Raw genomic sequence first — 13,167 nt, 5'->3', positions numbered from 1 at the left:
GTTTATGAGCCAACTAAGAAGCTTCTTCCGTTCTCATTCTCCACCATTCAGTCAGACGGAAGAAGAGGAAGCTTCTTGGATGAGAAGCGAAATGTCTTCAAAGAAAAACCAGAAAGTCCAGTTGCCTCTATGAAAAAGCATCTTTGGGACAACCATCACTTGGATGACTCTCCATAGACATTTGTATCAGTCTTTCTCAACTTTGGCAAGTGTAAGACAGGTGGACTTCAACTTCCAGAATTCCCCAGATAGCATGGCAGACGGGGGAATTCTGGGAGTTGAAGTCCACATGTCTTAAACTTGCCGTGGTTGAGAAACACAGTTTATTGCTGCAAAAATAGTCTATAATAAAGGTCGTTAATGTATATTTTAACATGCTATCTTGAATGTTACTTATGTCTTATTTTTTTAGACAAGACTATAATGATGATGTCACTTTTAAAGCTGCAAATTTGGCCTCAGAGCTTTACGACAACATAAATCAAGGTAGTGAAACCAGGCAATTATTATTCAACTTGACCAGATGGAATAATAATTAACAATGTCACTTGGCAACTCTATCTAAATTTTTATATCATTTTATACTAGCCTATTTTATAACTATGTTTTCTTCTACGCCTTTAACAAGGCAGTTTTGTAGTGAAATATTTATCCTTTTAGCACTTCCATTTCATTTCGTTTTTCAATTTCTACTTCATTTTACCTTATCTTCATCCTAACTTAATTAGAAATGGTTACAGAAGTCCAACTGAGCTCTGTAATTCACAGTATGTTATATAACTGTATGCTTCTCTGGCTAGTTTTGTAATAAAGACATTCTGTGCAATGATCTCATTGTTGCTGTTGTCCGTGGGTGGGTGGGTGGGTAGTGGGGAGGGTGATTTCAAATAAATCTTGACTCCTGGCAACTGCCTGGATTAATCCCTGAAGTTCTCTTGGCAAAATTTAGGAAGTCGTTTGCCGTTGCTTCTTTCTTCCTAAGGCTGAGAGAGGGACAGGCCCAAGGTGATCCAGCTGGCTTCATGCCTAAGGCAGGACTAGAACTCACAGTCGCCTGGTGATTGTGCCAAGGTCTCCCAGTTGGCTTCATGCCTAAGGCAGGACTAGAACTCACAGTCACCTGGTGATTGGCTGAACGTTACCCAGCTGGCTTCATGTTTAAGGCAGGACTAGAACTCACAGTCACCTGATGATTGGCCCAAGGTCACAAAGCTGGCTTCATGTTTAAGGCAGGACTAGAACTCACAGTCGCCTGGTGATTGTGCCAAGGTCTCCCAGTTGGCTTCATGCCTAAGGCAGGACTAGAACTCACAGTCACCTGGTGATTGGCTGAACGTTACCCAGCTGGCTTCATGTTTAAGGCAGGACTAGAACTCACAGTCACCTGATGATTGGCCCAAGGTCACAAAGCTGGCTTCATGTTTAAGGCAGGACTAGAACTCACAGTCGCCTGGTGATTGTGCCAAGGTCTCCCAGCTGGCTTCATGCCTAAGGCAGGACTAGAACTCACAGTCACCTGGTGATTGGCTGAACGTTACCCAGCTGGCTTCATGTCTAAGGCAGGACTAGAATTCACAGTTGCCTGGTGATTGTCCCAAGGTCTCCCAGTTGGCTTCATGCCTAAGGCAGGACTAGAACTCACAGTCACCTGGTGATTGGCTGAACGTTACCCAGCTGGCTTCATGTTTAAGGCAGGACTAGAACTCACAGTCACCTGATGATTGGCCCAAGGTCACAAAGCTGGCTTCATGTTTAAGGCAGGACTAGAACTCACAGTCGCCTGGTGATTGTGCCAAGGTCTCCCAGCTGGCTTCATGCCTAAGGCAGGACTAGAACTCACAGTCACCTGGTGATTGGCTGAACGTTACCCAGCTGGCTTCATGTCTAAGGCAGGACTAGAATTCACAGTTGCCTGGTGATTGTCCCAAGGTCTCCCAGTTGGCTTCATGCCTAAGGCAGGACTAGAACTCACAGTCACCTGGTGATTGGCTGAACGTTACCCAGCTGGCTTCATGTTTAAGGCAGGACTAGAACTCACAGTCGTCTGGTGATTGGCCCAAGGTCTCCCAGCTGGCTTCATGCCTAAGGCAGGACTAGAACTCACAGTCTTCCAGTTTCTAGCCTAATCCCTATACCAAGCTGCCTCTCCAATGATTTCATAGGGGACTGGATAACTCACCCGTGCCCGATGCCTCTGGATTTTATTGATTTGTTCAGCCTTGGCTTCCATCCTTTTCACCAGCACTTCCAAATCCTTCTCCAAGTCTCTCCTTAAGGCAATTGTTGCAGCTTCATGGATGAGTTTTGCTAAGTGCTGGTGTTGGCTTTTATGCAAAACAAAGAAACCAATAAAACAAGGTCAAAAAGACATAGATGATAATGAATTTCTTTAATACGTATATTTCAGACCCTTTCGCTAATAGAAACAATACATTTTTTCCCACACAGCAGTAGCAATAGATTTATATACCGCTTTACTGTGCTTTTACAGCCCCCTCTAAGCAGTTTACTGAGCCAGCCTATTTCCCCCAACAATCTGGGTCCTTATTTTACCGACCTCAGAAGAATGGAAGGTTGAGTCAACCTTGAGCCGGTCAGATTCGAACTGCCAAATTGCAGGCAGCAGGCAGGCAGCAGAAGTAGCCTGCAGTACTGCACTCCATCCACTGCGCCACCTCGGCTCAATCCTACTATTCCCTTGGAACGCTCCAATGTCAGAAGAGTCCCGCATTTTGTAAGAGATTAGCAAATAAGGAATAGGATTGACTGCTTCTTTTCCCAACTAATTCAACACCACCTTGTATAGTATTTCCCAACACTAAAAACCTCCAAGAGAAGTCCCCGGAGGCTGGCATAAAGGGGGATTTGGCCTGGGTTTCTCCTTCCAGAATTAATGTGCCCACTCTGGATTTAAAAGCAAGGAAACAGAACAATCCCTGAGAAGCTGTGCCAATTCCAGGAATCTCATGACATCATCAACAACATCCCTTGCAGCCGCCAGGCAAAATGCAAGGACAAAGCACAGCCGCCAAGCCGAAGGAAAAAAACGTGGCCAGCCAAGATTATTTTAAATCATCGGAATTAAAAATAGATAACGCTTGTACTGTTGTTCAAAGCACAGCTTTTAACGTAACGTAGCTACCGAATATTATAGCAAGGAGAAAATCCCTTTGAATTCAGAGATAGCGCCTGCCCCGTGTTGACTGAATTCAAAAGTTTACAGAATCAGGTTAGTACTTAAGGCAATCTCCAGGAAATGCTAGAACTGCATGATAGAATGGAAGTAAAAACAAAAAATCTGGAGGGGAAATTGAATGAATGACCATAATCAAAGACCAGCAACAATAAAATAAATCACGTTAAAAATGAAAAGAGTTCTAAGTAGCGCTACAAGGTCAAGATCGAAGTCAACCTGATTTGACTTTGCAACCAGATTCACTGATTTTTGAAGAAGAAGAAAGTTATAAAGAGCCCACATTATCTCACATCGGGCCTTACATCTGCAGCACAGAATTTGGCCACAAGGTGCATAATAGGTGAGGTTTTACCTGGCATATAGAAGGGAGGCACAGAGGTTGTCCAAATCAGGAGTCTCCATTCCCTATGCCATGGACTGGTAATGGACCATTGCCTGGAGAGGCCGCACAGCTGGAGAGGAGTGGCTAGCTAGCAAGTGAAGCTTCATCTGTATTTGCAGCTGTTTCCCAGCCCTAAAATCACCATCTCAGCTCCACCTCAGATCATCAGGCATTAGATTCCCATAGCAGCAAAATCCCTACTGTAAAAGTCTGTAGGGATTCTCGGTCATCCAAAGTCAGGGTTGTCCCAAAAGTGCTTTTTCAGGAGGCAACTGGACTTTCTTGCTTTTCTTTCGAAGACGTTTTGCTTCTCATCCAAGAAGCTTCTTCAGCCCAACCATCCAGTCAGAGCTGAAGAAGCTTCTTGGATGAGAAGCGAAACGTCTTCGAAAGAAAAACAAGAAAGTCCAGTTGCCTCCTGAAAAAGCACCTTTGGGACGACCCTGCTGTAAACTGTGCATGTGGGGGACCTAGGTTGTGTGCGCCTCCTTCCCCCTCGGTCCGTGGAAAAACGGTTTCCCACAAAACCAATGCCAAAAGGTTTGGAGACCACTGATCTAAATGATCTGGTCAATTTGATCACATGGGTCCTTCACATATGCCTGTAAAACCTGCACATTGGCCGATAGGGCCCATCAGGTTTCAAGTGCTGCTGAACTAATAAATACAAATACAATAGCAGAGTTGGAAGGGACCTTGGAGGTCTTCTACTCCAACCCCCTGCCTAGGTAGGAAACCCTATTTCAGACAAATGGCTATCCAACATCTTCTTAAAGACTTCCATTGTTGGGGCATTCACAACTTCTGGAGGCAAGCTGTTCCACTGATTAATTGTTCTCTGTCAGGAAATTTCTCCTCAGTTCCAAGTTGCTTCTCTCCTTGATTAATTTCCACCCATTGCTTCTTGTTCTACCCTCAGGTGCCTTGGAGAATAGTTTGACTCCCTCTTCTTTGTGGCAACCCCTGAGATATTGGAAGACTGCTATTATGTCTCCCCTAGTCCCTCTTTCTCTTAAGCTAAACATACCCAGTTCCTGCAACCGTTCTTCATATATTTTAGTCCCCAGTCCCCTAATCCTCTTTGTTGCTCTTCTCTGCACTCTTTCTAGAGTCTACTTGGAATCCAACTCCACCCACCTCTATAAATAGGATTGCAAAAAACTTTTAAAGTGGTTGTCGTGCCTGCTGGACCACCGTCTAACAAAATAAAAGTCATGATCAGAAAAAGGGGGTCACGAGGTGAACATTTGCACAAGGGTTTTGACTCACAAACTCATTTGCCCGAGCTCATCTTGTAAGGTCAGAAGCACCTCAGAAAGATCTCCTTGGGAGGTGGAAGAAAGGGAAGACGTAGATGCTCTCCTGCCCCTGCTTATCGGCTTACTCATCGGGGCTTCGCTGACCACGCGGCTGTTGCAGAGGGCTTTCGAATGCTGCTTCATGAGGTGGAGCACATGCTGCACATTGGCCGTGACCGAGTGGCTTGGGCTGGTAGACTGAAGAGACAGCACAAAGGGAGAGCACCAAGATTAAGGATAGAGAGGAACAAGCACAGTGATAAATGTCTATAGGGATTCTCAGTCTCATCCAGTTCACGGTTATCCAAAAGGTGCTTTTGCAAGAGGCAACTGGACTTTCTTTTTTTTCTTCAAAGACGTTTAGCTTCTCATCCAAGAAGCATCTGACTGGATGATGGGGAATGGAAGGAAATATACTTCTTGCAGACAGCCTGTCATTTGCATTCTTTTTAGAGCGTCGTTGAGCCCACTTGGAGGTTTATTTGTGTTCTCAGGGTCCCCTGATTAGTGCAAATGGATGGGGAGCCTATTTGAACTTCACAGTCCTGTCAGCACTTCCAAGAAGGTTCCACGCCCATTTGCACTACTCAGGTGATCTCTGAGGACATAGATAAACCTCCAAGTGGCCTCAACGGCTTTCTAAAAGGATGCAAATGACCAGCTGTCTACAAGCAGTATAAATCCTTCCATTCCCCACCATCCAGTCAGAGCTGAAGAAGCTTCTTGGATGAGAAGCGAAACATCTTCAAGGATAAAACCTTAGAAGTCCAGTTGCCTCTTGAAGAAAAAGCACCTTTGGGACAAAAACAACAATACATGCTAACAATGTTAACTTTAAAAGAGAATATTTTTATACAAATATATATGTATTAGTAGCACTGATGATGCTACCTAGTTGGGTAAGACAGCTTCTGCAAGAAAACAACGAAAGCTCAGAGAACAGCAAGGATGTTCATTTTACTCCATCATAAAATCTCAAATGGGTGAAGTTCTCACATATTTGGACCCTATTTTTACGGCAATTTCTTTAAAACGGCAATGCTTTAAAGAGAAATGAATGGCATTGCCTTTGCACCAGGATAAGGTGACCATCATTTTTGAGGATGGAATTTTGCCAATACTAACAAATCCTCCCAAAAAGAGGAAATATTAAAAAGGCACCACTTAGTTTGGACTGCAACCCTTTCATGTGTCAGTCAAAACTCTCTGCAGCCCTGAGGTCAATATCCTGCTTTAGCCACCATTTTCACAAATTTCTGAATTCTATAAAAACTGAATCATGTCCTTTCTGGTCTGTTTTAGGAACAGTTCTGCCTTTTGCTCAGTTTTGTGTCTGATGGCACCATGGACAGGAGGAATAGAATCATTAAAATAAAGAGAGGACCTGATTAAGGTTGGATTAGGGATGCGGTGGCTTCAGTGGTTAAGACGCTGAGCTTGTCAATCAGAAAGGTCGGCAGTTGGGCGGTTCAAATCCTTAGCGCCGCGTAACGGAGTGAGCTCCCGTTACTTGTCCCAGCGTCTGCCAACCTAGCAATTCGAAAGCACGTAAAAAATGAAAGTGGAAAAATAGGGACCACCTTTGGTGGGAAGTTAACAGCGTTCTGTGCCCCTTTGCCGTTTAGTCATGCCGGGCACAACACCACAGAGATGTCTTTAGAAAGTGCTGGCTCTTTTGCTTTGAAATGGAAACGAGCACTAGAGTCGGGAACGACTAGCACATATGTGCGAGGGGAACCTTTACCTTTAGGGCTCCTTGGTGCTCTCTGAACATGGCTGTTTTCTTGCAGATGTTTCGTTGCCCAAACTAGATAATATCATCAGTGCTCAGAGAGTATTAAGGACACCCCCCCTCCCCAATATCCCATCCTGAGCTACAAATATTCTACTTTATTGATAAGTTGTGAAAGTTCCAACCCTGGAAGTTTTAAAAAGATTGGACAACCATTTGTCTGAAATGGTTTGGATGGCGTGGTGGCGAACCTATGGCATGCGTGCCAGAGGAGGCATGCAGAGCCCTCTCTGCTGGCACGCGCACCACTGCCCCAGGTCAGGTGTTTCTTTCGTAGCGTTTCTTTTTGTGGCGTTTCTTTTGTGAGCTTCTGTTTCCCTGCAAACGATGAAACAGAAGCTCATGAAAGAAAAAGATCTCACCTCTTGCTGCGCTGCCGGTGTTGGGATGCCCCACCTCCCTGCGGCCAGCTGGTCTTTGGGACTCTGCTGCGCATATATGCATGCCGACACATGCGCGTACAATTTAGCATCCATGTGCGCACACCTTTCAGTTTGGACATGCGCACATTTGCAGTTTGGGCACTCGGTTTCAAAAAGGTTTGCCATCACTGGTATAGAGTTTCCTGCCTGAGCAGGGGGGCGGACTAGAAGACCTCCAAGTTCTCTTTCAACGCCATGATTCTGTTATCCTTCCAGTAATCTGTGGAGGACTGCAGGCTAGCTGGTTGAGGACTCTATCCTTTCTCACTTTTCAGCCCCTTTTTTCAATCTCTTCCTCTCTTGTAACCTCCTCTTTTTCTCCCCGTTGCTTTCTGGACCTTCTCTGTCCATAGCCAGAAGCCTTGAAACCAAGCATGGCCAATGAGGAATGCCACAAATTACACAGCTCAGTGACTTCTGGAGAACTTCTAGTCTCCCAACCAACAAAAAGCCTATTGAAATCTCTCATTTGTGTACAATGGAGGTTTTTGCATCCATGACCAGCAGGAGCAGCATTCTTAATTCAGAACTAAGCTCAGAACAGAGACCCGTTTCATTCTACCTTCTCTTCCAAGAATAGCTACTACGATACTTCTGGGATGAGTACAGGAATTTAAATGAAACCAGCTCCACTTTGTCCACTGTTTGCGATGACAGCACCAAGTGACCGAGGCCCTGAAAATAATCCTTCTTTACCTTCCCAGCAACAAACGGCACATCGCCCAGTCGTAGCCTGTAGTGGGGCTGAGAGTGGAAGTGGGTCATTCCCGAGTCATTCTGAGGGAGAGAGGAGAAAGCTTTTTCAAGAGAAGGAATTGTGCCACGTTCAATTTTTGTTTAAAGGAAATTCGTACGGCTGGTCATTAAATGAGACCATTCAGGTCTCTCGTACTTGTATTAAAGGCTTGAGAGCAAACCAATAACGTAGCAGAAACCACTGCTGCTTCTTAAAAACTTTGTGAAACAAGAGATTTCTTAACAGAACATACACCCCAAGGGGTGTATACACCCCCACACACACGGTATTTGTTTCCAGAGAGTAAGTCATCTGTGTACCAAGTTTGGTTGAAATTGCTCGAGGCATTTCAGAGTTACGCTGGAACACACACACACAGACCCGTTTTTAGGTAGGTAGGTAGGCAGGCAGGCAGGCAGGCAGGCAGGCAGATATACCGTATTTTTTGGAGTATAAGACACACCTTTTTCCCTCAAAAGAGGGTGAAAAGCTGGGTGCATCTTATACACTAAATACAGCATTTTTGGCTTCCCGAAACCCCCCCCCCCCTTGCAAAAATGGCCATGCATAGCCTTTAGGAGGCTTCCAGAGTGCTGCTGGGGACTGGGGAGGGCAAAAATGAGCAAGAAACGGGCCATTTTCTGCTTGTTTTTGCCCCGCACGGCCCACAGGAATTACTCTATAAGCCTCCTAAAGGCTATGCATGTCCTTTTTTTTGACAAAAAAACGGGCCCGTTTTCGCGAAAAACAGGCGCGGAGTGCCAATTTTTATTTATTTATTTGCCTCTTCAGAATGTTACCAAGAAGTCAATCCTACTCGCTTTCCTAAGATTCCTGAGCAACTATTTATAAGATCGCAAACAGGTAGCCTCTACCTACCTTCTCCAGCTGCTTTGATTTTTTTTTCATCTTTTTGGGTTTCGAAGGCATCAAGACTGGTGCTGGCAGGGTCTGGGCCTGAAGCAACCTTCTATTTGTCTCCAGTCCTGTCTGAAGCTGCCAAGGGAAACTGGGAATTATTTTATTTTATCACAGTAACAGAACCTGACACTTGGTGATGAACCAATCCAGAAATGAGCCCTTCGTTGGCTTGCCAATTTGGGTTCCCTAAAAGTGGGATTCTACAGAAATTGAATTCCAAAAGGATTTTTCTCCAAATCAAGCATTTGGGACCTCAGCTGAGGAAGAGGGAGGGAGGAAAGAGAAAGGTTGACACTTTTTTGTTGCTTTTTAGGTCATTGGAGAGTTGGATTTTCTCTAGTTTATTATCATTTAGTCTTGATTTTCCCAAATGGTAGCAGAAATTTGGGAGCAATGGGATTGGTTGGACCTCTGAAAACAACATTATACTATGTTTCTAGATTAACAGGGCAGGGTGATGGCTCAGTGGCTTAAGACACTAGGCTTGTTGGTTGAAAAGTCGGCAGCCCAGGTTCGAGACCCAAGCATCACGCAACAGGGTGAGCTCCCTTCCTCGCACCAGCTCCTACCAGACTAGCAGTTCAAAAGCATGCAGACGCAAGTAGATACATCAGTACCACTTTGGTGGGAAAGCAACAGCGCTCCATGACATCATGCTAGCCATATGATCACGGAAATGTCTTCGGACAGCTTAATGGCTTTGAAATGGAGATGAGCACCGTCCCCTATAGTCGGCAATGATTAGCAGAGTAACATCTGCAGGAACTCCTTTTTCCAGTTTGATATGTTGTTATGATCCCCCTTTTTGTAGTTTATGGTTAAGCACAACAATTAATTCACCTAGAACAGTGATGGTGAACCTTTTCTGCACCAAATGCCCAAACCAGAATGTGCATGCATGCACAGGTGCCGGAGCACCGCAAACCCAAAGACCAGCTGGCCGGTGCACACATGCCTATTTTTTGTCCTGTTTTTCAGGACGTTTTCAGGATGTTTGGGGGGACGTTTTTGGTCTGAAGACCAGCTGCCCTGCGCGCATGTGCACTCCGGAAACCAGAAGAGGAGCTGGCAAGGGTGCATGTGCCCACAGAGGGCTCTGCGTGTTACCTCTGGCACGCGGCCATAGGTTCGCCATCACGGACCTAGAATGTAACTACTGAACTGTTTTATGACCCAATGTGAAGGAATCGTAGCTTTAAATCTCTCTGCCTTTTAACTTTGCAATTGTTCCTATGACTCTGGGCTTGCTGTTTTCCAAACAAAGCATCAGATCCTCCTTGCTGGCCTGGTAGTTCAGGCACTTAAAATCTTGTGTGAAGTGGATAATTTAGTGATAGTTCCTGAAACAATGCACAACCTCCCCACTACCTCATGATCCCTTCCTCAACGAAGGAAGGAGGTATCTCACTGACAGACAAGAGTCCCGGGGAAGAGGATTTACCTCGGCAGCTTTTTCCTGCACCAGCTTCCGAGCACGTTCTTCCTCCTGGAGCTTCTCTTCCAACTCTTTCATTTTTTTCTGTTTAAAAACATTTAAAGCAGGACAATCTCAGGCCAAATGTTACTATGCCGCCCTGGATGGGGATGCCGTGTGGCCGATTCAAATCATAATTTGACCGACTTCCCTTTAAGAAAAGTAGAACACGTAGCCCTTGAAAAGAGACAAGTGTAATGGAACTATGACTTGGTCACCAGTCATGACGGTCATTAAGCGAGGCAACCACATGATTGCTTCTTTTAATGACCCCCTCTATCCCTACTTTCCCCGATGCAGTTAAGCAGGTTATGCTGGTTATCAAGCGGAGGATAGGGTGTCTCAGAGATGGGGGAGGCCTAGCACAGGCCCAGGCCTGCCTGCCCTGCCCTTCTCAACCCCTCACCTCTGGGACACCCCGTGCTCTGCTTCTCCACACCTCTTAGGGACCCTGCAAGCCTTGGAGCTATTCCCCACTGCCCAACCAGGTTCTTTAGTTAATAATTTGTTTGCAGATAAGAGATGAGATATGGGAAGAAAAAGTATTTTGTTAAAATGTCAGAGGTAGTGACAGTTACTGACGTGGTTTGTACCTATCTTGATGAAGGGGAAAGTTATTTCTTTATATACTGTATTTTTCGTATAAGACATACTTCCCCCACCACCACCACCAAAATAAGGTAAAATGTGGATGCACCTTATCCAGCGAATGTAGCACTGCCCACTCACCAGCCCTCACCCTTCGGCCTCTGTGCGTCCTCTCAAACGGAGCTTTTGGAGGCTGCAAACCCGGCCTCTCAAATGGAGCTTTCGGAGGGTGAAAAAGCAAAGCACAGAGGCCAAAATGGCAACCGGGAACAGCTTCTGCCTTCTCGGACCAGTTCTGCGCTTCGCCTGCTGCACTCATTGGAGCGCCCTGCAATGATCAGCTGCGTATTTGAAGCTGCATATCTGCCCCAATGAGGCGCATGCGAGTATAGTGAGTGTGTGCGCACATGTGCTCACAACCAGCAAACCTGTTGCTAAAGTTCACCTCTGGGAACAGCTGATTGGGGGTATTCCGGGAGGCCGATCCACCCGCCAATCAGCTGTTCGTGCTGAATCAGGCTAAGGTGCTGAAGCTGACCCGGCTGTTCGCTAAAGACGCTAGGCAGATGAATACTGATGGATGCTGGTAGGCAGAGGGAGAATTTCTTTTTTTTTTCTTTTTTTTTCATTTGAATTAAACAAAAACACAAAAAAAGAATCATCCTTCATTACGTCTTATAGAAAGCGTGTCGATTGGTTACAGATAACTTTTGTGCATTTCTTCCACAGTCATTACTTATAGTTCATATTAGATTATACACTTTAAATCAAAAATCTTTGTATATCTTACTATCAATGTACCACAATTCTCATTTGACTACAATTATTTGAACATGCTTTTACCTCAAATCATTCATACTTAAAGATACAACCACATAATGGCATTCATTAGCTATTTCAAAAATCCTCTAATAACATTACACCTTTGTGACATATTCTAAATAAAACTCAAATAATAAAGTTTCTAAACCTTTTTTTTCTTATTTTCCTCCCCAAAACCTAAGGTGCGTCTTATACTCTGAAAAATACGGTATCTTTATTTTTTATTTTTCTCTGCACTTGTCCACTTTATGTGTTTCTTAGCTTGTATTGGGTTTTTTTTTAAGTCTATAGAACTGTCGTGATATGTATAGTTGTAAACTCCCACAATTCTCCGCACTGAATTGGTTAGATGGAGAATTCTAAGTTACTCAGTACATCTTGTGGGTGCCTAGCTTGAGAAGGCCGATATACCGAATTCTATTACCAAAACTGAACATTTGATAAAAAGCGGAGGATTACATTAGTACTGATCTTGCAATACCCAATGAACATAACCCGGGATCTCACCTCCGCATGAGACTGCATTGAAGTCAGCCGCGTGTATTCTTTCTCAAGCAGATCCAACCTCTCCAACTTGGACTTCACGTGGGAATGATCAACGAACTTCTCCTTTTCCAAGGTGGCCTGGAAAAAAAGAGAGGAGGAAAACTAAACACTTCTGTGTGTTGTGGAGAAGAAAGAGGTGGCCCCGTTAAATTGCATCATGTTACTTGAAGTCACAAAAGGGGGGCACATACCCCGCTCTGCGCTCTCCATGCATGCGCGCAACCCTCCCGTGCCCTGTTTTGGGCCTAGCAGGCCTCCCTGAAGGCTCCTGAAACCAAAAATGGGGCATGGGGAGGGGGGGGCAACACCGCACTCCCTGCCCGTGCATGACCCCCACCCACCCTGATGCATGCACACGTGACCCGCCCACCCCCCATGCATGTGCACGGGTCTCCCTCCTGTGCAGCAGAGACCCGAAAAGCAGCTGGCTGGCAGGAGGCATGCGCGCATGCGCAGGGGAGCTCAGCTGGGTTAAAGCTCGCGTGCCTGCAAAGAGCTCGCCATCAGGGCACTAGACCAAACACAAACTCTTATCACTAGAACTGAAAAAGCCCAGGTACCTGTTTCTCCAGGACGGTCGTCTTTTCAAGTTCTGCCTGCGCTATCATTTCCTTCATGTATTCCAGCTGTTTCTCCAGAAGTACACAGCGAGTCTCGGCTGCTGTCAGTTGTGTTGCCAACTCTGGAGGCAGTGCAGCAAAAGAGAAGAGAGAAGAAAACTAACATGAAGCAGATCAATTGGTTGCTGCAAACCTTCTCTTTAAAAGTTACTGTTTTCAAACAAAGGGACAAGGAGGTCCAGAACCAACACTGAATGGGCCTCAACAAGACTGTTCCAATGGCTGCATTTTAGCTACAGAATTGGCTCTTTGAAGCCAGTACGTGAAAAGAGCAGGAGGAAAATCCAATTCGAACATCCAATCATCATCATCATTTAACTACCCCCATAATCCCTTGTGGGGTGGAGTCCAGGCGACAGAAAGAAGCTAG

General features: G+C 45.3%; 1 protein-coding gene across 3 annotated transcripts in view; it reads right to left on the bottom strand.

Moving 5' to 3' along the window:
• Positions 1–13,167, bottom strand: part of CEP57 (centrosomal protein 57) — a 32,769-nt gene that overhangs the window by 5,707 nt on the left and 13,895 nt on the right. For 2 of the 3 annotated variants that reach the window (XM_081950702.1, XM_081950703.1), the window contains exons 4-10: positions 12,738–12,859; positions 12,139–12,255; positions 10,189–10,266; positions 8,706–8,822; positions 7,787–7,867; positions 4,848–5,074; positions 2,180–2,324 (exon numbers count right to left, since the gene is read on the bottom strand). In XM_081950702.1, the coding sequence (XP_081806828.1) occupies positions 2,180–2,324; positions 4,848–5,074; positions 7,787–7,867; positions 8,706–8,822; positions 10,189–10,266; positions 12,139–12,255; positions 12,738–12,859 (887 nt within the window). The remainder of the gene's footprint in view (positions 1–2,179; positions 2,325–4,847; positions 5,075–7,786; positions 7,868–8,705; positions 8,823–10,188; positions 10,267–12,138; positions 12,256–12,737; positions 12,860–13,167) is intronic. The other variant, XR_014175186.1, reaches the window with a different exon arrangement.

This window comes from Natrix helvetica (genome assembly GCF_964273705.1).
Source record: "Natrix helvetica genome assembly, chromosome: 4".
Lineage (NCBI taxonomy): Eukaryota > Metazoa > Chordata > Lepidosauria > Squamata > Natricidae > Natrix > Natrix helvetica.
This window is presented reverse-complemented; position numbering and strand designations above follow the sequence as displayed.